Source organism: Macadamia integrifolia, unplaced genomic scaffold (genome assembly GCF_013358625.1).
Source record: "Macadamia integrifolia cultivar HAES 741 unplaced genomic scaffold, SCU_Mint_v3 scaffold1745, whole genome shotgun sequence".
Taxonomy (NCBI): Eukaryota; Viridiplantae; Streptophyta; class Magnoliopsida; order Proteales; family Proteaceae; genus Macadamia; species Macadamia integrifolia.
Genome location: NW_024868332.1, coordinates 63,983 through 87,765, shown reverse-complemented (window position 1 = coordinate 87,765; position 23,783 = coordinate 63,983). Strand labels below are relative to the sequence as shown.

The 23,783-nt window shown below is 37.4% G+C and overlaps 2 protein-coding genes and 1 long non-coding RNA gene across 4 annotated transcripts in view; 2 read left to right on the top strand and 1 right to left on the bottom strand.

Annotated features, from left to right (window-relative positions):
- Positions 1 to 3,674: 3,674 nt before the first annotated feature.
- On the top strand, positions 3,675 to 15,642 carry LOC122064739 (putative ABC transporter C family member 15). 2 transcript variants are annotated; one of them, XM_042628495.1, is made up of 11 exons: positions 3,675 to 3,852; positions 6,219 to 8,551; positions 9,081 to 9,167; positions 9,281 to 9,931; positions 11,138 to 11,302; positions 11,478 to 11,772; positions 12,084 to 12,298; positions 14,248 to 14,553; positions 14,747 to 14,810; positions 14,896 to 15,135; positions 15,227 to 15,642. In XM_042628495.1, the coding sequence occupies exons 1-11, from the start codon at positions 3,792 to 3,794 to the stop codon at positions 15,367 to 15,369; spliced, it is 4,560 nt and encodes a 1,519-aa protein (XP_042484429.1). In that variant the 5' UTR covers positions 3,675 to 3,791; the 3' UTR covers positions 15,370 to 15,642. The 2 variants fall into 2 exon arrangements, with proteins under 2 accessions (XP_042484429.1, XP_042484430.1); XM_042628496.1 differs by having other exon boundaries at positions 3,686 to 3,852; positions 9,081 to 9,134.
- LOC122064740 lies at positions 9,180 to 9,741 on the bottom strand. Its single transcript, XR_006135814.1, has 2 exons — positions 9,602 to 9,741; positions 9,180 to 9,514 (listed from the first exon to the last, which is right to left on the bottom strand). It is a non-coding gene; the product is annotated as an uncharacterized LOC122064740 (long non-coding RNA).
- Positions 15,643 to 21,907: 6,265 nt separating the features above from the next.
- The window catches only part of LOC122064741 (tobamovirus multiplication protein 2A-like), a 16,090-nt gene continuing 14,214 nt past the window's right edge, over positions 21,908 to 23,783 (top strand). Inside the window, exons 1-2 of the mRNA XM_042628497.1 lie at positions 21,908 to 22,067; positions 22,320 to 22,679. Coding sequence (XP_042484431.1) covers positions 22,441 to 22,679 — 239 coding nt within the window. The 5' untranslated portion in view covers positions 21,908 to 22,067; positions 22,320 to 22,440. The remainder of the gene's footprint in view (positions 22,068 to 22,319; positions 22,680 to 23,783) is intronic.

Genomic DNA, 23,783 nt, shown 5'->3' with positions numbered 1-23,783 from the left:
AGAAAGCAAACCCTTTCATGGTAGTATAGAGAATCTATCAATCCATCGCTTTGAAGAATGCTGTCATCCACTAAGCCACAAAGAACATAATGACAATGAGACTCACAATGCATGATTGTGGACTACTCATGCAACTGTGTGTCTTCTTATGCAAAATTTTATTTTCCTAAAGTCAGATTATTTCTTACTTCATTCTGTCAAATCAAAATAATATTTGTGGAAAATCCTTTGGCTTGCAAAGACTATCTTATTTTCTGTTGTTATTAGTAAAATGGAGAAAAGTTATCATAAAGGGAGGTGAGATTATATTCTTATAAATGAATCTGAGGGACTGTTAATTTCTTGTTTTAAGTTTCTTCCTGGAAGTTTGTTTATGATTGTATCTATACTAAATTTGAGAAAGAGAATAGGTGTGCTGAGTCAGTAGTGAAACATGGTTTCATGTAATCCAATTGTTTGGTGGGCCCTTAGATTGGTACAGCTTTAATATTCTCCATTCATATGGAATATACTTTTGAAACATTATCAGACACTTTGTTTGACCCAATTCAACTTTTTTTAAGATTAATTTCTAATGATTTTTTTTTTTATTGAGAATAAAAATATATTTTTTAAATTACTTTTGTATATTTGAGATCAGTTCAAAATTAAACTAAATTATCTTTCATCTCACAAGTCCCCAATGGAAGTTTTGATTATGAATGGGAGGGAGGGAGGAAGGGGGGACTGTTTCTTTTAAGTCTCTGCCTGCAAGTTTGTCTATAAATGAAACTATATTCTACCTATTCCAAAGTTATATGTGTGCTAAGATTAAATGTATATTAAATTTGAATAAGATAATATAAGTTTTTAGTCAGCAGTGGCATGTGATTTCATATCAAAATCGTTTGCAGTGAGACGATGAGTTGTAGTGAGCATTCAACGGTTGGCATGCATGGCCGGGCCCTCCCAACCGTTGGATGCTCAACACACCTCACCGCTCACTGCAGACAATTTGAACTCCGTGGTTTCAGGTAGAGGGACCTTAAATTGGTGCATTTTTGTTGAAGTGCTCAATCTAGCTTAAGCTATCAGATGCATGGAGAGGCTTAATTGGTAAATGAAGGCATCTAGAATCCTAGATTTTTCTAATGTATGATTATCTCCACATTCTTTTTTACATGTTGCCCCTCTTTTAGATGGTAGTATACATTGCATATGTGGAATCACGACGCGACCATATTCAGATGTATTATTAATGTAGTGGGTATGAGACTCTACCATGTTGAAATATATCATCTAAAAGCTTAATTTATTGGGTGGATTGGTTAGGTCTCGTAATTTTTTCAATGTAGAATTATTTTCAATACTCCCCCTCACGTGTTTTCTTTTGTGTTCTCCAAGTAAACCCGGCAACGAATTAAGTATATTATCTCATCTCTGGACAATCATTCTTAAACGACAAAAAACATAAAGCAAACAATTGGGTCTCAGATCCACCTATGACATTGCCATCAATAAAATAAGAGAACTAATAAAACAACCAATTTCAAATCAAATAAATTAATGCCTTGGCTATCCAGTAAAACTTAAAACGACATGCTCAGCTTGCAAACAAGGGACTTGGCTGAATTATAAGTTATTTTTTCAGCAATTTGGAATAGTGGCACATGGGCTGGTGGTTGGTGCAGTAGCAGCTCCTTTATGATGGGTGATAATAATACTGCAAAGATGTATGGTGTTTTGGTTTCTTAATTTGGAGATTCCTTCCCCATTCACGGCAGAAAAGGAATATCACAAGTTCTGACTATATTATAACGCAAAAGGCTTTTTGTTGCATAAGGATGAGGTTTACGGTGCACCCCTTTCATCTCCATCCGACTGTTGTGTACGTGGTCGTGCACCATCTACTATCGTGCACAAAACTTCTTCCCATATTATAAACATATGTTTACAATCTAATTCATTAGTTTAGAAATTGGATCGGAATTGGTCGACCTCAAACTTATTTTTGTCCAATTAATTCCTGCAATCCTCTTTTGAATCGGCCATTAATATGTTTAGATTGTTTTTTTTTTTCCCACTAAATAATAGAAAATCAATGACATTTACCTATTGTGGCAAGACCAACAAGTATTTTGAATAAAAATCTATAAAAATCACAAAGTTGTAAAAGTCTTTACTTCTTCTTTTAGGCTATAATTTCTACGTGTAAATTTTGACAGCCTAGCCTTGAGATAATCTGTTGTTTCCTTCAATATTTCCTCATTGGAACAGCTACTTAGTTATATATATATATATATATATTTATTTATTTATTTATTTATTTTATAGCACGAGAAACAACCTCTCTATGAAAGGGGGGGTGTATGACCCTCTCTAGACCCCGCAATGGAAGGCCCAAAAAAAAAAACAAAAATAGATGAATTAAAATAAATCTTAGCAAAATTATTAGACAATAGGTAGAGTTAAAAACATAATTATCATTTCACTCATGAATCATTGAGAACTACAATCAATCATCAGGAAAACCAGTACTAAATATATAAACCCATTTAACTCACCGTCTATTTTGAGAGATTCTTATGAAAAAAAAAAGTCCGGTGCACAAGGCTCCCACATGTGCGAGAGGTTGGGGAAAGAGGTTCTTATGATCAATCAAATTTTGGACCAGTTTCCAAATTGGGCTTTGGTCTAGTGGCCTTTCAGTGCGAAGTCCATTATCATCTTCATCTATTTCATGGAAAGGTAATAAAATACGTAATTAATTTTACATATTGAATCTCTAATTATTAATGTTCCAAGTACATTGTATCAACAGCTCTTTAGAATAAAATTCAGAAAGAAATTATTGATCTGACCACACCACAAGATCTGTGATGATCATGCACTGTCTGTATTCTAACAATGGAATATCTAATAGATTGATCATGGATAACCATGTTATTAAGAACTCTCTCTCTGTCTCTCTCTCACAATCATATTCTTCTGATCCACAAAGATCATATGTATGATATATCAAAATCAAAGGACAAAGATCATCTAATCAGTCTCATGCGTATGATATCTGGAATATAAGGATCTCCTTTGTGGGACCCAAAGATAGATGCATGGGACCATTTCAATTTCAATCAAATGATCTATCATATTTATCATAGGATGGGGACCATCAGATAGTTTACTGTTTAACAAACATTACAAATCATCATCTGGGTTTTAGATTTTCCCAAAAAAAAAAAAAAATCTGGGTTTTAGATCCAGAAGTTCTTTTTTTTTTGCTAAACAGATCCCACAAGTTCTGAACAACCATGAATGAATGGCCTAACACACTCTCTCTCTCTCTCTCTCTCACTCTCTCTCTCTCTCTCTCTCTCTCTCTCTCTCTCTCTCTCTCTCTCTCTCTCTCTTTCTTTTTCTGACACCGACAGAGAATAGTGCGGAGAGCACTTTTACAACTAATCAAATCATCAGAGAGAAAATACAAAATGGCTCTGAACAACAATCCAAAAATTTCCGAGTCGTCAAAGAATTTTGATTAAATCATCATCACGTGAAATCCTATTCCCACACGCCTCTCCCCTCCCTTCTTTGCATCACTACTCCAACTTTTTCCTTTTGGGGTAGGAATCACTACTCCAACTCATGAACCGCTATAGCAAACAGTACCTTTTGGCCCATGTGTCTCTCTCTCTCTCTCTCTCTCTCTCTCTCTCTCTCTCTCTCATAAAACCTGATTTATGATACACTCTTGAGCAATAGACAATCATCATTCACTGGTGCTGCTTGTGGAAGGAGAAGGGACTTGGAATGAAATGGAGTACTGGAGCAACTTATTATTTCATGCAACCAAGTCTGGTTTAAACACTGCACCAAGTAAGCTCCTTTGACTGTTCTTAGCTATAATGGATATGTATATATGTTCATGGAAGCAAAAGATTAGAGAAACCGACTTCTTCTTAGAGTTCATTTATTATTTTGCAATTATATAGCTTAAAGAAGATGTACACTCACCCACACCAGTTGTTTCTTTGGGGGAAGGTGGGAGAAGAAATATGAACTATTGGCACAAAGTGTTCATTATGTTTAACTTCTTGAGGTGATTTCTATTATATGGGCTGTACATGCTATGAAGATCTCCTTTAGATATATATACTTGCAGAACTGTTAACTCTATACATGCTATGCAACTTTTTGCTGACTTTGCTTCCTTCAGTAACTAGAAGTTTTTATTAGTCTTGTAAAATGCAATATGATAATCTCCATGAACATTGATGCATATCGTGAGTAAATCTGAGGCGGTAATGTTTTGGAAGGTTAATTACATCCTAAAAGAAAGGGAGCAACCCAGTGCACGAGGCTCCTGCTACTGCAGGGTCTAGGGGCATATGTATGCAGCCTTACCCCTGCTTCGCTAAAGAGGTTGTTTTCAAGTTTTGAACCTGTGACCATGGTTTAAAGTATCTCCGATACCGATACGATACCCTTAGATACATATCTTAAATTTAGCTGACCAATACGATACACACTGATACAATGTATGAAAATTTTAAAATCCTTTCGTATCGATATATATCCTACAATACATACCGATATACATCAATACACCACCGATACACATCTATACGATACGATATGCCCCGATACGACTCTATGAAAAATATAAAATTAAGGTGAAATATACGTTTCGATATGTATCGATACATATCGGTGAGTATCGGTATGTATCAATCAGTACGTATCGATATATATCTACACGTATCAGTATATATCGATCGGTACGTATCGGTGAGTATCGGTATGTATCGATACAGTGCGCTACGATCATATAATGGCAAAGATGGATAATTTTTCAGAAAAACACTATTTTTTGAGGTGTTTTTGTTCCAAAGTTGCTGCCAGCCATATTTCTCTCCAACTAAAGTGGAAATCAATGTTGAAAACAAGGATTTTACATTTATGGAACAACTACAAACCTAGAATTCTTAATATAATACCCTCAATTTAATGTTTATGCATAATACATGTTATCAATAGTTTTTTTTAACAAATTATTTATGTAAAAGTGTTTAAAAAAAAGTTTCCTATCCATTTATGTGTGTATCTTTAGCGTATCTTAATATATCTCCGATACATATCTTAATTTTGGCTGACCGATACGGCGATCGATACCGATACTTTAATCCTTGCCTGTGACCAACATGTTACAATAATGCAATTACATCTAGAGAGACATGGACCATAAATTTACAAAAATAAATAAATAAATAATAAAAAAAAATTAGTAAGAAAAAATTGTGCCAGGTGAGAGAAACCTAATTTCACCATAGGAGTAGGTAACTTGTTGCATTATGGTCTCTCTCCCTTCAAGTATGCTATGAGTATACATACCACTATAGCTCAGGTAGATTTTCCTCTGCAGTCTAACAAGTACTGTATGCATTATCAGCACCAATTACCTACTGGAAGAGATCTAAGCACCAAAAACAAGAACGAAAATTACTCTTCTTGTGCTTCGGTTGACAAAAGTAATCTTTTAATATCAGAACATTTAAATAGTTACCAAGCTTGTTTTAACCAAAGCCAAGCTTCTAGGAGGAATATTTATAGTTATAGAAAAATGTTGAGAAGTATGTACAATTACCAATTGTTTGCTTGTAAGAAGTCATATCTCTAAATTAGAAAGTCCTTTTATTAGTAAAAAAAACTGAATTCCAAGATTGCATTATAGGAGCAGCAGAATTTGTCAAGAAACAACCCTCTCTGTATTTAAAACTGGATTTCCCTATAACCACAATACGGGAAATTTGACATAAGAGATGTGCAAGAACAGTTCATCCATGATGTAAATACAAATAGAACCATGTAGATGTAATTTAGGAAATTAAATAGCTCAAAAACACCCCATGATATTGAAAAGAAAGGACACTCAATTCAAGGGTTGGAGTACACATTTTTTGGGGATAAATTACATGCATGTATTTATTGTCAAATAAATCTTCAACTTTATAAGAACTTACCACCATGGCTCATTTAAGCAGATCAACATTAGTATGTCAAACATCCATCTTTAAGAGATCAATGACTACCTATTACTGCTCTGCATGTGTCTCTGAAGTTTGTCTTAAGGAAGCTACAGTTACTAGTGTGATTATCTGGTTATAATAGGACTAATAATGGAGGCTGATTTCTCCTCTCTTGAATACTTTCCTGATATAACACCATTGCTTCATGTGCATCAGATTTGGAACTCCTTCAACATTGGGAAGCAAAGTTGAAGTCAAACTCACCATGTTTCTGGGAGAATGTCAGCATATTTCTGCAACTTGGCTTCCTTGGAAGCCTATTAATCTATTTTGTATGCAAAATAGTATGTCAGTCATGCATGCAAAGATCAAAACCTACAGAGAAGTACCCTGGTACAGTAAAGCAAGGTCTCATCTACAAAGCCAATGTAGGTTGCTCTATTCTGCTACTGGGAAGCCATTTGCTCATTATTCTGATGTTGTTGAATGGGAGTGGGACCCGTTGCAAATCTAAAATGTCGGTTTTTTTGAAAGAAATCATGCAAGTGTTATCATGGTTGATTTCACTACTTGCAGCTATAAACACACGGAAAGCAAGTTCACCAAAACTTCCTTGGTTTCTAAGAGCTTGGTGGATATGCAGCTTCTCATTGTCAATTATTTTCACAGCTCTTGATATTCAGTACATTCTTATCAACAAGGAATATCCTGGGGTAGGAGATTACATTGATTTCTTCAGTCTCCTTGCCTCCACCTACCTGTTGGGTATTTCGATCAAAGGCACCACAGGAATCAGCTTCTTCGAGAATGGCATTACTGATCCACTTCTCAATGGGAAAACTGAAAGGAAAGAAGGAAAAAAGGATTCTCCATATGGACATGCTACTCTTCTCCAACTAATTACCTTCTCTTGGCTCAACCCATTGTTTTCAGTTGGGTTCAAGAAGCCACTCGAACAGGATGATATCCCAGATATCGATGTGAAAGACTCTGCTCGATTCGTCTCCCAGTCATTCAGTGATTGTATAAATCATGTCAAGGAAAGGGACAGCACCACAAATCCATCCATATACAAGGCAATCATTCTGTTTATCAGGAAGAAAGCAGCAATTAATGCATTGTTTGCAGTCATCAGTGCTGGAGCATCATATGTTGGACCATACTTGATTGATGACTTTGTGAACTTTTTAAGTGGGAAAAACCAACAGAGATTACAGAACGGGTACTTTCTAGCACTAGCCTTTTTAAGTGCCAAGATGGTTGAGACCATCACACAGAGGCAGTGGATTTTTGGGGCACGTCAACTCGGACTTCGCCTTCGAGCAACTCTCATATCCCACATATACAAAAAGGGCTTGCATCTATCAAGCCAGTCACGCCAAAGCCATACTAGTGGAGAGATCATTAATTACATGAGTGTTGATATCCAACGTATTACGGACTTCATATGGTACCTAAACATAATTTGGATGTTACCCATACAAATTTCCCTAGCGATATATATTCTAAATATGAATCTGGGTTCTGGATCACTGGCAGGATTATTGGCAACGGCAATAGTCATGGCCTGCAACATACCCCTCACAAGAACCCAGAAAAGATTCCAGTCCAAGATTATGGAAACAAAGGATGATCGGATGAAAGCTACATCAGAAGTTCTCCGAAACATGAAGACTCTGAAACTCCAAGCTTGGGATACTCAGTTTCTCCACAAGATAGAAAGCCAGAGAAAACTTGAGTATAACTGGTTATGGAAGTCATTACGGTTATCAGCACTCACAGCATTTATCTTCTGGGGATCCCCCACATTCATTTCGGTTGTGACGTTTGGAGCATGTATACTTCTAGGGATCCCACTCACAGCTGGGAGAGTCTTATCTGCATTGGCAACCTTCCGGATGTTGCAGGATCCTATCTTCAATCTACCTGATTTGCTCTCAGTGATTGCACAGGCTAAAGTTTCGGTTGATCGGGTTGCATCATACCTGCAGGAGGATGAAATTCAACCAGATGCAGTGGTGTTTTCCCCAAAAGATGAATCAGGATTTGCGATTGAGATTCAGAATGGAAAATTCAGCTGGAATCCAGAATCAAGAAGCCCAACTCTTGACAGAATAGAGTTGAAAGTGAAAAGTGGGATGAAAGTGGCCATTTGTGGAACTGTTGGATCAGGAAAATCTAGTCTGCTCTCTTGTATACTTGGGGAAATACCAAAATTGTCAGGAATGGTGAAGATTAGCGGAACTAAAGCATATGTTCCTCAGTCCCCTTGGATATTGTCAGGAAATGTCCGAGAGAATATTCTCTTTGGAAATCCATATGACAGTGCCAAGTATGAGAGAACAATTAAGGCATGTGCTTTGGAAAAGGATTTTGAGCTCTTCTCCTTTGGTGATCTAACAGAGATTGGAGAAAGGGGAATTAATATGAGTGGAGGCCAGAAGCAAAGAATACAAATTGCACGTGCAGTCTATCAGGATGCCGATATCTATCTTCTTGATGACCCTTTCAGTGCTGTTGATGCTCATACAGGCACCCAACTCTTTGAGGTTAGTTTTCTTCGGACAATCATTGATTCATACTCCAGGTTTGATGGCTCAACTTTCAGTTGCCAGTTGCCACGAGTCGGCCTTCCTCTACCAAAATTTGTTTCCGAAATTAGCAATGGTTCAGTCAAGAAAAGGTATAATATAATCATGACCAAGAAGAACTGGGCTTTGCAATCACTCATCAGCGACAGCCTTGCCCCATGGTGAGATAGAGACTAAACACCACATCATTGGACTCACATTCTCCAAACTAGCCTAGACCACCACTATTAAACTAACATAAGAATGGCAGGGAACATTTATTCTGGTGCTTAGGTGAGTTCAGCACCTATAGCACATACCTGAGTATGTCCATACATCCCTGCAAATGGGTAATATAGTGCTTGTAAAAGACTAGTGAGTCCTAACCTTGTTAACTAGGTTCCCAACCTAGTTGAACTGCAAACATGCAGGGAGAGGGAGTTGAGTGACTGCCCAATAGTTCAGAATTTCAAATATCTTCATCATTTTCTTTGTATTATCTGTGCAGAACTGCCTGATGGGGATTCTTAAAGACAAATCTATACTTTATGTGACACACCAAGTTGAGTTTCTTCCTGCAGCAGACCTCATTTTGGTATACAGAATACAGCATAACTTACCCTATTTTTCTCCATTTCTTAAAACAAAATATCTGAAGTATCTACTATTATAAGAAGTACCAACAATGACAGATAATGATATTAACAGGTGATGCAAGATGGAAGGGTCAAACAGGCAGGAAGGTTTGAAGAACTACTAAAACAGAACATAGGATTTGAAGTTTTAGTTGGTGCACACAGCGAAGCTCTAGAGTCAATTATGATGGTGGAAAATTCAAGCAGAACATCCGAAAGGCTCCTGTCTGATGGAGAAGTTGATGTTGAACCCACCTCAAATACAGGGCTTTATAGTGGTCAGCATGACTCTGAACATAATATTTCCCTAGAGACAACAGACAATGGAGGGAGATTAGTCCAGGATGAAGAGAGAGAGAAAGGAAGCATTGGAAAAGAAGTCTACTGGTCTTACCTGACTACAGTGAAAGGTGGGGCCTTGGTCCCTATCATACTCCTGGCGCAGTCACTCTTCCAAGTATTACAGATAGCCAGTAACTATTGGATGGCATGGGCCTCTCCTCCTACAACTGAGGCTAAGCCTGTAGTGGGGTTGAACACTCTTTTCCTTGTGTATATAATGCTATCTGTTGGAAGTTCACTTTGTGTGCTCGTCCGAGCCACGCTACTTGCAATAGCTGGCCTTCTAACCTCGCAAAAGCTCTTCACAAACATGCTGCACAGTGTATTTCGTTCTCCAATGGCTTTCTTTGATTCAACACCAACTGGAAGGATATTAAATCGGGTTAGTGACATTCAATATATGTTTTCATGCATATGAAAGCTTATGAATTTTGATATACTGGTGTGTGTGTTCATGGATGGTCGGACTCGGTGGTCCCACTGCTGTGGGACCATTTGGAGTGTCACCCACCAGATAAATACAATTCAGCCAACCCCGAGACTCGAGGTCCTCTGAGAACCATAGTAGTCACAGCATCTAGGTGACCCAAGGTGTTGGCAGGGGGCATAGACGTCAAGGCGACACTAGCTAGGCACCTATGCAACCTCCCAGCAAAGGGTGCTTGGAAGTCTAGGCGTTGCCTTTACTATGCCGAGAACAGTTGACTGGTCAATGTACCATCTCATCTGAACAATCAGTCTATCCAAATGAGACTAGAACTCATGATGCCATAGTCACCAAATCTACCATCTTACAACCCCACCAGGTGCATTACTTGCTTCTTATATGTGAATGCTTACAAATGTATAATATTGCCAAACAAATATTGTACTTCACTATTTCAAATGTCCATACTGTTAAAACAGACAGATGGGCAAGAGCAGTCTGCCGCCCGCTAAATCATTGATTGGAGCATTGTTTACTCATTTCTAATGTCAATTCAATGAGACTAATACAGTCTGTCTGGGTATTTTAATTCTTTTCCTTGAGAAATTACAGAAATCAAAATGCTGGAGGTTGGAAATAAGTAAAAGGGAAATACTTCTTAGGGGAGAAAAGGGGAAAGAAAGAGTTGCATAATATACTTACACCATTAAATATCATTTGGAGGCACTAATGATATTTGCATCTGCCACATATGAACATAGCTAAAACAAAGGAATGCATAAAAGAGCTTCTGACTTTCAGATCTCAATTCAGTGCCTCATAGTCTCTCAACTCATATTTCATTGTTTGAGTTTTAAAGGATTACAGAAAACCATTTTGAGAAAAGAAACTTCTCACCTTAACTATCAATGAAGGGATCTCCTTAGCAGTTAGCACCCATTCGTTTAATGGAACCAACCCTATGCTGATAGAACTTCAGAAAATATGTAATAGTAATGCCTAAGATCTTTAAGAAGGAAACATTTATATGTGTTTCTATACATATAGTTGAACTGAAAGGTATACATAACCAGGCTTGTATGTGTTTCTATACATATAGATGAACTGAAAGGTATACATAACTTGGCTGACTTACTGAAATCCTTTTTATTTTAATTTCAGACTTCTACAGATCAAAGCGTGCTAGACTTGGAGATGGCAGGAAAATTAGGTTGGTGTGCATTCTCAATAATACAGATTCTGGGGACTATTGCAGTGATGTCACAGGTAGCATGGCAAGTGTTTGCAATCTTCATTCCAGTTACAGCAATCTGCATTTGGTACCAAGTAAGCAGTTCTTTCAACTGTAATTGTTATTCCATCAATTGATGTTTAAAAATGCTCCATCTTAATCTTTACATTTTGTGTTCTTGAAGTTTTGTCCATAACTATCTGATTCTTTATTTTTTTTCATTTCACATTTTCTTTTCCCTCTTTAACCATTTTTTGGTGATCACTGCAGCAATACTATATACCAACTGCAAGAGAACTGGCCCGTCTTTCTGGGATTCAAAGAACACCAATTCTCCACCATTTTGCAGAATCATTAATGGGAGCGGCCACTATCCGAGCTTTCAACCATGAAGACCGTTTCACTAATGCAAACCTCAGCCTTATTGATGACCATTCTAGGCCCTGGTTCCATAATGTGTCAGCAATGGAGTGGCTTTCCTTCAGACTAAACTTATTGTCAAATTTCGTGTTTGTGTTTTCATTGGTTTTGCTTGTGAGCCTCCCCGAAGGAATAATTAATCCAAGTAAGGCTCATAACTGTGTTTTTCAGTAACAGTACTTTTCATTATGTCATCTGGTGAACCATAAATGCAATAAGAGGTATACCAGTAAACATCATAGACGTCAAACATGTCTGACTAAGGAAATATCCAACAGGCATCCAAAAGCAAAAGATTACTCATACATTTTTCAGCATAAAGCTCCGAATGGTCCCACTCCCTTGCACATGCATCTTATGGTCAACCTAAAGAATCCTTTGAATTTCCTCTCAGTTTCTTTCTCAAAATTACCAAGTTTTGAATGTCATTTCTAAATCTGAAGTGGATATTTACAGGCATTGCAGGTTTGGCAGTGACATATGGATTGAGTCTGAACGTTCTGCAAGCATCTGTCATATGGAACATATGCAACGCAGAAAATAAAATGATCTCAGTAGAAAGAATTCTGCAATATTCAAAACTCCCTAGTGAAGCACCTCTGGTGATCGAAGAATGCAAACCACCAAACAACTGGCCACGAGTTGGAACAATCTGCTTCAAAAACTTGCAGGTAATGTAATCATACGTGTTGAACACTGAAACATGTGTCCATACTACCTGAACACTTATTTTACCCCCTAAACAAGGCAACCTAAAAAAGAATGAGAGAGAAAGCTTACCTGAAAAAGGAAATACGTAATATATACTGGCATAAAAAGGAAACAAAATTTATAGGTTCACCTATGCAATTGCCTACAGGAAAAATGAAATTGCAAACAAATACATCTGTGTCTCTGTAGTTTAGGATTGCTGCATCGGACATTACATGTGTGTTTATGTCCCGGTCACATAGATTGGAGTTGCTTCAGCTTCTAAAGGGAGCATGCCACAAGACTCAAGAATTAAAAAGAAGAAAATATCAGATATCATTGGACTCGGATTCGGATTCAGATTCGAGAATTCGAATTCAGATATCTGACTCCTTGGTGGATCGAATTCGGATAGTTAGATGAAATGTTCATCGGATAGTGAGTATATTAATTGGATACAAATTTGAATATTGGTGTATTTTCTGAGAATTTGTTCCATTTACATCCCTACTTATATAAGTGAAAGAAAAACTACTAGTTCAGTAACTATAGTGTTCAAGATCTGAAGTATTAAATTTTCTACAAGAAATTAAAAAGGAAAAGAAAATATGAACTAAATAAATAAGGGGGAGAACCCTACAATAGAAAATTCCTACCAATAAAGAGAGACCACCACAAACTAAACAAGCATATTTTCAACCTTACCTAGTAAATTCAGGGATGGGAAAAATACAGTGCAGGACATGTTCGGGTATATAGTTCAACTTCAGCAGGAGTATAAAATTTTATGTATTAAATTTAGGACTTAAATATATAAAAAATATGGAAATATACATGCTTTATATGGATTTTTGCACATTTAATAAAAAACTTTTCAGCATCGGAATCTAGAGGAAGATAGAAATTTACATATAGATATGTATGTGCATTAGATGGGAATTCAATTTGTCTCTGACATACAAAACAAAATCATAAGATGATCGTATATTTTTTCACAAACCAGCATCCATGTATATGAGGTATCAAAGGACTAATTAGCCACAATGAATGGGGAAGGTAATCGAGGATAATTAACCGAAAAATTACCTTGGGCTCTAGGAATACACAGATGCCACATATGGTTGTTTCACCTAATTGGCTAATTGGTTTCAGTAAAAAAAAAAGCACCCTATGAATATGCTGCTCAGTGATTATTTTTGAAATATTTGTGTTAAATAATTAGTATGATGCCAATTCCCATAGAAAGAGATTTTTCATATACTCTTCATTTCTTTCACTGTGCAAATCACCACTTCTAAAACAATATCCAGGTTATTCAAATAAATTTATGGACTGAGGTTTCTCTATTTATTTTTCTTATGCAGCTGCACATGTACCTATTTTATGTCCAACTTTCATCAAGATACATGTTCTATGCATGTGATATGTATGTAAAGTGATATTAAAAACAAAAATAATAAAAGAAGAAGAAGAAGAAGAAGAAGAAAAAAAAGATATGTATGTAAAGTGATCAAATCATACAATGATGGTTAAATCCGGGAAAATTTCTGAGGGGAAAGTTGACACTATAGGCTGTTATTAATGATCTAGTCTAAATTTTGAGTCCAATGATCACATCCTTTTCAACTGTTTAAAATAATTCTACAGATTGGAAGGTCAGCAAGCCCAATTCAGTCAATTTGCTGGTCCTACCAATAACCTGATAGAACCTGTTAGTTATGGCTTTTTTAAAGTACAAAATTATTGTGGCTGCTTGAAAAGACAAGTTCCTATCCACAAATTCTTTGAGGAAGCTTCAATTCAATCTCATTTAATTTAAGCAAAACTGACACCTGAATGGCTGAATACTCTGCTACTTGTCAGTCAGATTTCTTCTTCAAAGGAGTTTATAACTCACTTTTACTAACAAATGAATCCAACCATGTTACAGATCCGATATGCTGAACATCTTCCATCTGTCTTAAGAGATATTAACTGCACCTTTCCTGGAAGGAAGAAGGTAGGTGTTGTAGGACGGACAGGGAGCGGAAAATCAACTCTTATACAGGCCATCTTCCGAATTGTGGAACCAAAAGAAGGAACCATAGAAATTGATAGTGTGGATATCTGCAAGATAGGCCTCCATGACTTGAGATCCAGGCTTAGCATCATTCCCCAAGATCCAACGATGTTTGAAGGGACAGTGAGAGGAAACCTTGATCCATTGGGTCAATACTCTGACAATGATATATGGGAGGTGATTACTTCTCTCAAATACCCATCGTTAAACAATCTTCCTGAAACAACTACCATTTAGATGGAGGGATTATGTTGCCAATCTGAACCATCACAATACTTATATTACTTATAATAAGCAAATTACTGTTTTTGTAAAATAACAGAAAAACTAACTGAATATTTGAGAATTGAGATATTGGTGAAATTTTCAGGCTCTTGATAAATGTCAACTTGGAGATCTCTTGCGTGCAAAGGAAGAGAAGTTGGATTCAACAGGTCATTTAAACATATGAACTGAAATCATTTCTCAATTTTTTTTCCTTGCAAGTTTAAATTACTAATTTTTTTCTACCTCTCACAGTGGTGGAGAGCGGGGAAAACTGGAGCGTGGGCCAGAGGCAGCTATTCTGTCTTGGAAGAGCCTTATTAAAGAGAAGCAGCATTCTTGTTTTAGATGAAGCCACAGCCTCTGTTGACTCTGCAACCGATGGCGTGATACAGAAGATTATAAGCAGGGAGTTCAAAGATCGCACAGTTGTCACTATAGCTCACAGAATTCACAGTGTCATAGATAGCGATCTTGTTCTAGTCCTCAATGAAGGTAAACTTTCATTGACCAGTTAAATGTTGAAATCTAACAAATTGACTCTGTTTAGATAAGAGTAAGAATTAACCCACTCTTCTGTGAGCAGGAAGGGTAGCGGAGTATGACACACCAGCTAAACTGCTAGAACGAGAGGATTCATTCTTCTCAAAGCTAATAAAGGAGTACTCTTTGAGATCACAAAGCTTCAACAACCTAGCAAAAAATCAAAATGCAGGTCTGATTTCTTAGAATCTCCTAATCTCAGTAGTTTGAAGACCATCCCAAATGAGGAGCACATATTGAGGCACCATAACAGAAGGGGGAAAAATATAGAGCAGCCAACCAATGAATGCCCAAACAATCACTCGTGCTAACCAGGAGACATGAGTATTACCTTGGGATGGAGCACTAGATTTGTATGATTAATTTTATTACTCCCTCAGCACTGCGAAGAAATGTAATAATGTTATCATTTTAGAAGAGTAGAATTAGTAATAACAATAATCCTCTTCTTCTTCATCATCTTTATATTCTAGCAGACTGAGAACTCAAAACATACCAATGTGATTTTCAACATTAATACACCATTAAATTACATAGGTTTAGTACTTACAGAAATGACTTGAAGACTGAAAAAGGACTATTTTGGCAGTTTTACCAACTAGAGCAATGAAAAACTGAGCTCAGTATAAATATTTGTTTTCCTTTTATAACTTTCCCAGCCCCCCCTCCCCCACCCAAATCTCCATAAACATCACTTCCCTCGTTCCCAATTAATCCATTTATTCAAATTCGTCAACAACCATGAATTTCAAAATGCAAGAACAAAGAACTATTCTAAATTTGTCGAAGAAAACCCATTATTGATAAGGAATGCAACATCTGCAAACTATAAACCATTTACTAAATGCCCACCAAATTAATAGCTTCACCCCACCCCAACTCGTCTCTCTCTGATTCAAAATTGTATTGGAAAATTTCCAAGGGGAAAAGAAGAGGAAAAAAGAAATTGGATAATTATTAACAAGAACATAAATATTGAAATGGAAGCCGAGAACTCAATCAAGAGGAGTTTGTGATCTCATAAATTGAAAAAAGTACTAATAAGAGCTGTAAAATTTATAAGTTTCCAACATCTGGGCAGGATTGAAATGGAAGGACCATCATTGAGTGAGATGCGTACCTTGTTTTGCCAGCTTGACTTCCTGTAAGTAGCCCCAGCAAGAGGAAGAACAGGCAATTCCTCAACGAAAAGAGAAGGAAAACAGAAAGGAGCATACTAGCCCCTGTTTTCCTCTGCAGAAGAGGAGGTGACGGATGGCGCATTTCAGCCTGAGAATGACATTAACGTATCTGGGCCAATCAGCGCATGGTTGTCGGTAATCAATGCATGGTTTTTATTTATAAAACCCCAAACACCTACGCAACACCCCCCAACCCGCAGAAAAAAAAAAAGTGCATGGTTTTTAAAACAATATTTTGGGGGAAGGAAGCAGCTATATAGGGTGCGTTTGGTAACCTCGTTTCGTGTTAAAAACGGAAATTTTAGTTTGTGTCATTTTTTTTTTTTTTATTTTATGAAACTGGAACAACAAGACTATCTTTTGTCGTTCTGTAAATTCTCATTTTTTTTATTTTTTCTTTTCACTTTTTGTTAAAAAAACAAACGAAACACACAATAAATGCACCAAATGCTTTATTATGTTTTTTCATTCCTATAGAACGAAAAAACTCTAGAAACGTTTTTTAGAACGTTACCAAACGCAGCCATAGTATTTACCAAGGGCACAATAACTTGTACACTAGATGTGTGTCCTTTCAGTCCACTCATAGGAGGGAAAGGTCTTCTCAATACGTATATGCTATTCACTTTCAGTCTATGTTTGCTTGTCAATTATAAAAAAAATAATAATAATTGAATTTGAAGAAAGAGATAAACGATGCAATGATTGATTTATGTATCTATGTCTTTCCTAAAATTTGAAAAAAAAAATTGAATATTCATATGGTTTTTCTCCGGTTCCCTGTGGAATTTATGGATCGTTTACATTAGAAGAATGTTGAATATTTAGCTCATGCGATCTATTGATTGAGCTTCTTGGGGAAAAACTGATAAGGTGTGTTTCTTAAGCTTATGGTCCTACAGATTTCAAATAAAATGTTCTTAACTAAATCTTGGTCCTACGGATTTCAAATAAAATGTTCTTAACTAAATCTGGTCGAGTCTCCAAAAGATTAGCTATTGGGGTTTCTCTTTCTCATTTATAACTTATTAGCACTCAACACCCCAAGGGATAGCCGATGTGATATTGGGGATTATGTGACCATGATAGTTCTCCTGCTCAATTCCTAGCAACCTCACTAAGGGTTCATACTCTTGCATGGGTCTCACACTATAGTATAAATGCTACCTAATATTATGCGCTCCCTAAGGGGATCCACACTCCCATGTGAGACCCACATTTAGGGCCCTCGAATACACATGGATCGGTTTTGATACCAAAATGTCACAAGTCTAGTACCTAAAAAGTGCACCTATTGTGATATTTCTTTCCCACTTATAAGCTCAAGTCAGCTCAAGGGGTGGTTAATGTAGGACTGAGAATCTATGTGATCCCAACGATAGACTTAGAAGTAAAAAACCGAAAGGCTTAGCTAAACATACACTTGTTCATTTCTTTTCGATAAGTTTCAACATTCTCATTCAATTTTGAAAACATTATTTTTCCATTTGGCAACTTTTTGTTGGTTGAAACTTGAAATGTGAGCAGAGACTTTGGGATCTACTTGTCCACAAAATTACATCCAACTAGCCATTTGATTTTTCGCATATTCAATTTTTGTGTTGTTGTTGTTGTATTCTACCAAAAAAAATAAGATATTTGTGTTGTCTATATAACTTATCAAAGACACAACAAGAACTTCGAAACCGTAACTATCATGTGTATCAATGTATGTGATAACCTTGTCCAAAAGAATGGAAAGTCACCTTTTAATCTTATAATTCATTTTAATTTTAGGGGAAAATAACATCCCTTAGTCACACGGCCTTGCGCCAATGTGAAGACCAATGAGGGGGCACACATGGACATCAATAGAGGGTGGGGTTTTTGTATTTTATAGGTGTGTGGGCATCATTCCCCCGCCCACCCCCCCCTATGTTGTGTTTTGACATCACAACAAATGAGCATTCTTTTTTCATCAACATGGGGATGGGTTTTTGTATTTCACAGCAATGGGGGCATCATTTTGCATCACTCTATATATGTCTTGGTGCAGGGGCTGCGCGATCGGGGAACATTCTTTTTCCCTTAATGTTTTTATGGAATTAGTGTCATTATTTCTCTCGTATAATTTCTTACTAGTCTTTCAATCTATTCTTACTATAGTATTAGAAAAAAAAGGGCTTATGTCGACAATATATGAAATGGGAGGGGGTTAATTATTTGGGACCCGTGCGATTCCTATTTTGCAGCAATATGCAAGTAAGATACTTGTTTCTTAGCTGCTGCAACAGAATTAGAAGCTATTTGTGACGGGGCTCTGCTAGCACAGCCACTTAGCTTCAAGAGGTCACTTTTTATGCTCTTAATGAGATTACTGCTTCTTTAGATTAACTATCTTTGGATCTTGTGGATGATGATTTGCGCTTCTGTTCTTCTTTTTCTTCTTATTTTTTCATTTTCACATGCATGACAAACAATGTCCTTGCTGACTGTCTTGTCGCTGGTTCATCCAGACTCCGGATATCTAGGGTGTGGTGGCTTCAAGTCCCTCCTTTCATTGTAAATCCTTGGATTGTTGCATCAAGGTGTTTTACCTTGGATTATTTCTCTCAATGAATTTTCCTTTGTTAAAAGAAGAAAAAAAGAAAAAAATGCAATGACCTCGCTTCACTTCTATGTAGGAAGCTGTTTCATGGCTTGCACAGGGAACCCCATTAAATCATGGGTAACTTAAGAGTCTTAAATAGTTGTTAAAGAATGGGATCTATAGAAAAAGAAATTCTATAAATCATCCTCTCCAGAGTTCCACCTATATATGTTCTTGAAGCTAGCAAATCTATTCCATGAAATCATGCCTGATTACGTGACAATTTTAAGAACCAAATCTAGCAGGAATAAAAGGAGACATCTAACATGGTAGGCCAAGCTATCCAATATGGCTGCACATGGATTAGTGTGCTCTTTTTTTCTGTCAATAGGACCACATCAATGGAGTATCCCTATGTTCCTAGGGCGTTTCCATGCAAAGAGTTCAGAAAACGAAGGGAGGGGGCACCTCCACAATATGTTTTGATCAAGGAACCCGACCGTTTGTTAGATGGAAGAACGAAATTGGGAGAATGGGCCTCTAAAGGTGGTCGAGTGTGACAACTTGGACCCAAAATTTTGCATGTATGTATGGAAAACGATTGCTACGTTGCCTTTGTATATATTCTATTATACTTTTCTCACATAATGAGATCTATCTTAGTGGGTCGGGTCCTCTATAACCCTATAAGGCATGTAATGCATATCCAAGGGCTGGAAGCCCTCAAACATGCATCTCAAGGCTTGGGCTTATAGTACTATAAAGGATCCGATTATCATATTAACACTATATTATCTTGGGACTTAGATCCTCTGGAGCGCAATGAGACATTTGACGCATATCCAACACCCAAAAATGCATTGAGATGCTTGTGATCGTTTTGAGTTCCATATCTGAATGTTTATGACCGTTGGATGCGCACCAAATGCCTTGTTCTGCCACAGGAATTCAATTCAGTATTTTGACAATGTGTACCCATGTGAACCTTTTTCCAATCCCTATTGGTGTAGACATTGATGAAGATTAGACCATGGTCAGACCATCAAACCCGAGCTTTTAAATTGAGACGTGAGGTGGACCATGTTTAAACCACAACATATGAAGCATCATGTCTATCTAGGGGTGTCAACCGGTCGAGTCGGTCCAGTTTCGGTCAGGCTTAATCTGGCTTGAAGACTTTCAAAGACTACACCGTGTCCACCCATTTAACTAATCGGGCTTAGTTATTGAGGGCATGGTACACTTTATATTCGGTCGGTCGGTCTCGGGCTATAATCGGGCTACCTTAATCGGGCTTTAGTCGGGCCTTAACCGGGCTACGGACATGTTTAATGTTAAACGGACTTTAATCGGTTTTTAAACGGGCCCTCTTTAAAATGTGCTCTTACATTCCGGCCCACTCATGCAAACCCAAAAAAATGACAATAAATTGAATATAACCATTATTTAAAATGTGAACATGTCTTTTACTTTTTACTTTTTATTCTTTAATTTGGGGGGTAAAATAGGTATTCTACAATCATTAAAGGGTCGGGCCAAGTCGGTGCACAATAGGCCGGTCTCGGTCGGGCGCCCGATGGTCCAAGTAGTAAAATCGAGACCGATCATTTATAAACGGGCCGGGCTCAAGCCCAACACGTTTAATAAACGATCCAGGCTGGGCTGGTCTATAAACGATCGGTCCCGATCGATTTAGTCGGGTTGGGCCACGAATTGACACCCATGTCTATCCACACTGGCGGTGCACATCCATCCATTTTAGCTGCTGTCGTTTTGGCGTTCGTTAAGATCCGAAATCGCCGCTTCTCACGGTATCCTATGGGAACTTTGACAGGTAATTCCTCTTTTTCTTTTGAATGACGGGTGGGGTCTAACCTGCAACCACCTGTCCAATACCAAAAGTCCCCATCCTTTTGCCAATCAAAAACCGCCAAGAACTCCCGCCCATTTCCCCATGCGGACCCAGATTCTCTCCCTACCGTTAATTTCCCAATCAACGGTCTCGATCATAAAAGTACTTGCTCGAATCACTCATAAGAATCCAACAATTCCCGCCAATTTTACCTATCAATGGGTGGGCCCACTTTCCTACCCACGCCCGTTCATCTTCCAGTCAATGGTCTTGATGAAAAGTTGCTGCTTACGTCACTTAAAAAGATGTGGAATATTGACAGGAGCGTTTCTGAAGCTCTCAACAAGGCATTAAGCAGGAGAACGTTGACACAATTACCGATGTTGCCCTTAAAAGACTGAAGCAGATAGATTCCAGCGAGGTTTTGTGGTAAATGGATAATCTCTTGAAGGGGTGTCAAAATGCAAACCGAACCACGTAAACCGACCGAACCAATTCTTATTCAGTCCGGTTTTGGTTTGGGATAAAACTTTCAAAACCAAACCAATAAGAGCTCGAAACTCACAATAAAACATTTTTCACATTATTTTGTATAAATATGTATGTGAACCCAAATTGGAAAAACCCGATAATAAATCAATACAGGAATTGAAACCAGAACCAAATCAAATATGAAATTTCCTTATTGATTTGGTTTCAGTTTCACGATTGCACATCGAAACTGATTCAACTAAGACCTAATCGAACCGAACCAAATCGATGGATCGGCATCCCGATTCTTTTCACTCTTTGTAACGGACATCGTAATTTTTTTATGGCCAAAACACCCCTAGATATGACAGCAATGCCGGATGACCAGAACCTAGTTCTTTGTGTCCTTAGATTCTTGAGCGGGGTATTTAAGTAAATTAATTCTATGAAGTTGTCTCTGCCAGCTGGCTGAGCTAAGCATACGTGGTGTTGTAGCCATGTTCTGCCGGGAACCACAGTATTATATATAGTTAGCCGTCCTAATCCCATTTAAATCGATCTCAACCTCTTATTAGTCCATCAAACCTCACATTTTGTCCACGTGTCGAAACACAACTGGTCTGTCGGAATAATTATGTAATTAAAATGGAGTTTAAGGTTATGTATATTCCACCATCGTCCCTTTTTTCCACTTTTTGAAAGATTGGTCTCGTACTTTTGGCTTTCCTGTTTCCAGGTTCTCTCTAGATTTCAGATCAAAAGCGCCTTCAAAGCTAAGGATCCAAAGCTCTGCAAAAATTACCTTTTAATTGTAAGTATTAAAAGTTTTTCTTCGATCCTGTACTGGGTAGCTCGATTTTCACTGGTTTTTGTGGAAAAATAATAAAATTTTCATCAAGATTGATTTAGGATTGATTATGATTGGATCTTCGATTGCATCTGTAGAGGATAAAATTACCTTAAAAATCTCTTTTCCATTAATTTGGTCTGCATTTAGTTTAATATCATACAGGGATTTACTCAATTTTTCTCTAAATGGAATTCTGCAATTTCATGTTTCAAGGTGGTGAATCGGTCTTGAGTTTTCTTGGAATTTGGAGTTTGTGGGTCTACTTAAGGGAAACCAATGATGTTGTGAAATAGAGAAGATTCATCGTTGAGGGGAGCAGAGGAAGCTTGAAACGATGGCGTGCAGGGGGTTCTGGGAGTGCTTGTTGAAGCTTTTGAACTTTTTGTTGACTCTTGTTGGGTTGGCTATGGTGGGTTATGGGATTTACTTGCTGGTTGAATGGAAGAAAACTTCAGATGAATCGGGTTCCATTTCTCCCACCAGCGACAGTCTGGAACTTGTACAGCTCGGTCGCCCTATGATGTTGGCTGTGTCTCTGTCGACTAGTATTCTTGATAAATTACCTAAAGCCTGGTATGGTTACCTGCTGCTTAGTTGAAATTTGATGGTATTAAGATTTTTTTTCTGGTGGTGTCATGAAATTCATTGTTAATGTTGGCATTTATGAACTCATAGTTGGGAATAGAGAAACTGAAAGAGTTCAAAATACTAGTTATGATGATGGACTTCACGCCTAAAACTTTTCCTGATAATGTATATGGTAAGTCTTTTTAGGATTTGTTCCCCATCCAGAAAAAAATGTATTTGTGTCATAAGAATAAGGTTGACCTTTGTATTCAGAAGGTAATTGTAGAGAAGAAACATGTTGAAAGGAAATCATATTTCTTTTCCATTGGATATCCTTCATGGGAATCACTATGAATTTAGATACATTTTGTCTTTGAAGGGAATATTATATTTCTCTTTGTCGAAAATTGCACTTATCCTGTTAATTGTGGTGTCATGGTCCCTTTATTGCAATCTATCTTCAGTCTGCACTTACCCATTCTTCTATTACCATCTGCGCTACTACTTTGGTGAAGCTCCAATTCATTGCAACCTTTATCTGATGCTGTTACTGAGGACAGTACTTGAAATGCCACATCATCAAATGTTATGTGCATCCTTTTCCATGTTTTTCTTATAGTGCTGCCTTTCTGATTTTCTCATTTCTTTTAACTTTGTTTCTTCCTTTGGCTCTCCTTATCGAACGCCTCCCATCCCTTTCAAGTTGCATAAAGAAGCTTGTTTTCCCCTTGGTCTGAATGTTTACTCAGTCCTACGTTGTTTCATTGATTTTTTTTCTTTCTTTATTTTAGCTTCATTAGAACTTCAGATTGGATTGGATAAAGTAAGCCATCCCAAAAATATTCAAAAACTGATCAGTGGTGTCAATGCATGGTTTAGGCATCTAGGCAGTTGAAGTGGCTAGCCGGCTAGGAAATGCAACTACTGATTTTCCAAATGAGCTCTTTGGTGTTGAATTTCTGGTTCTTTGATTTACAGATTATGCTTTCTGATGCAGAAAAAGGGAATTCCTGCAATATTAGTTCTACTAGTGATAGCTCATTTCAATCTTAGAAAATAAGAAGGAAAAGGAAAAATAGGAGAGAAATACATTTTATCTTTTCCGGGGGG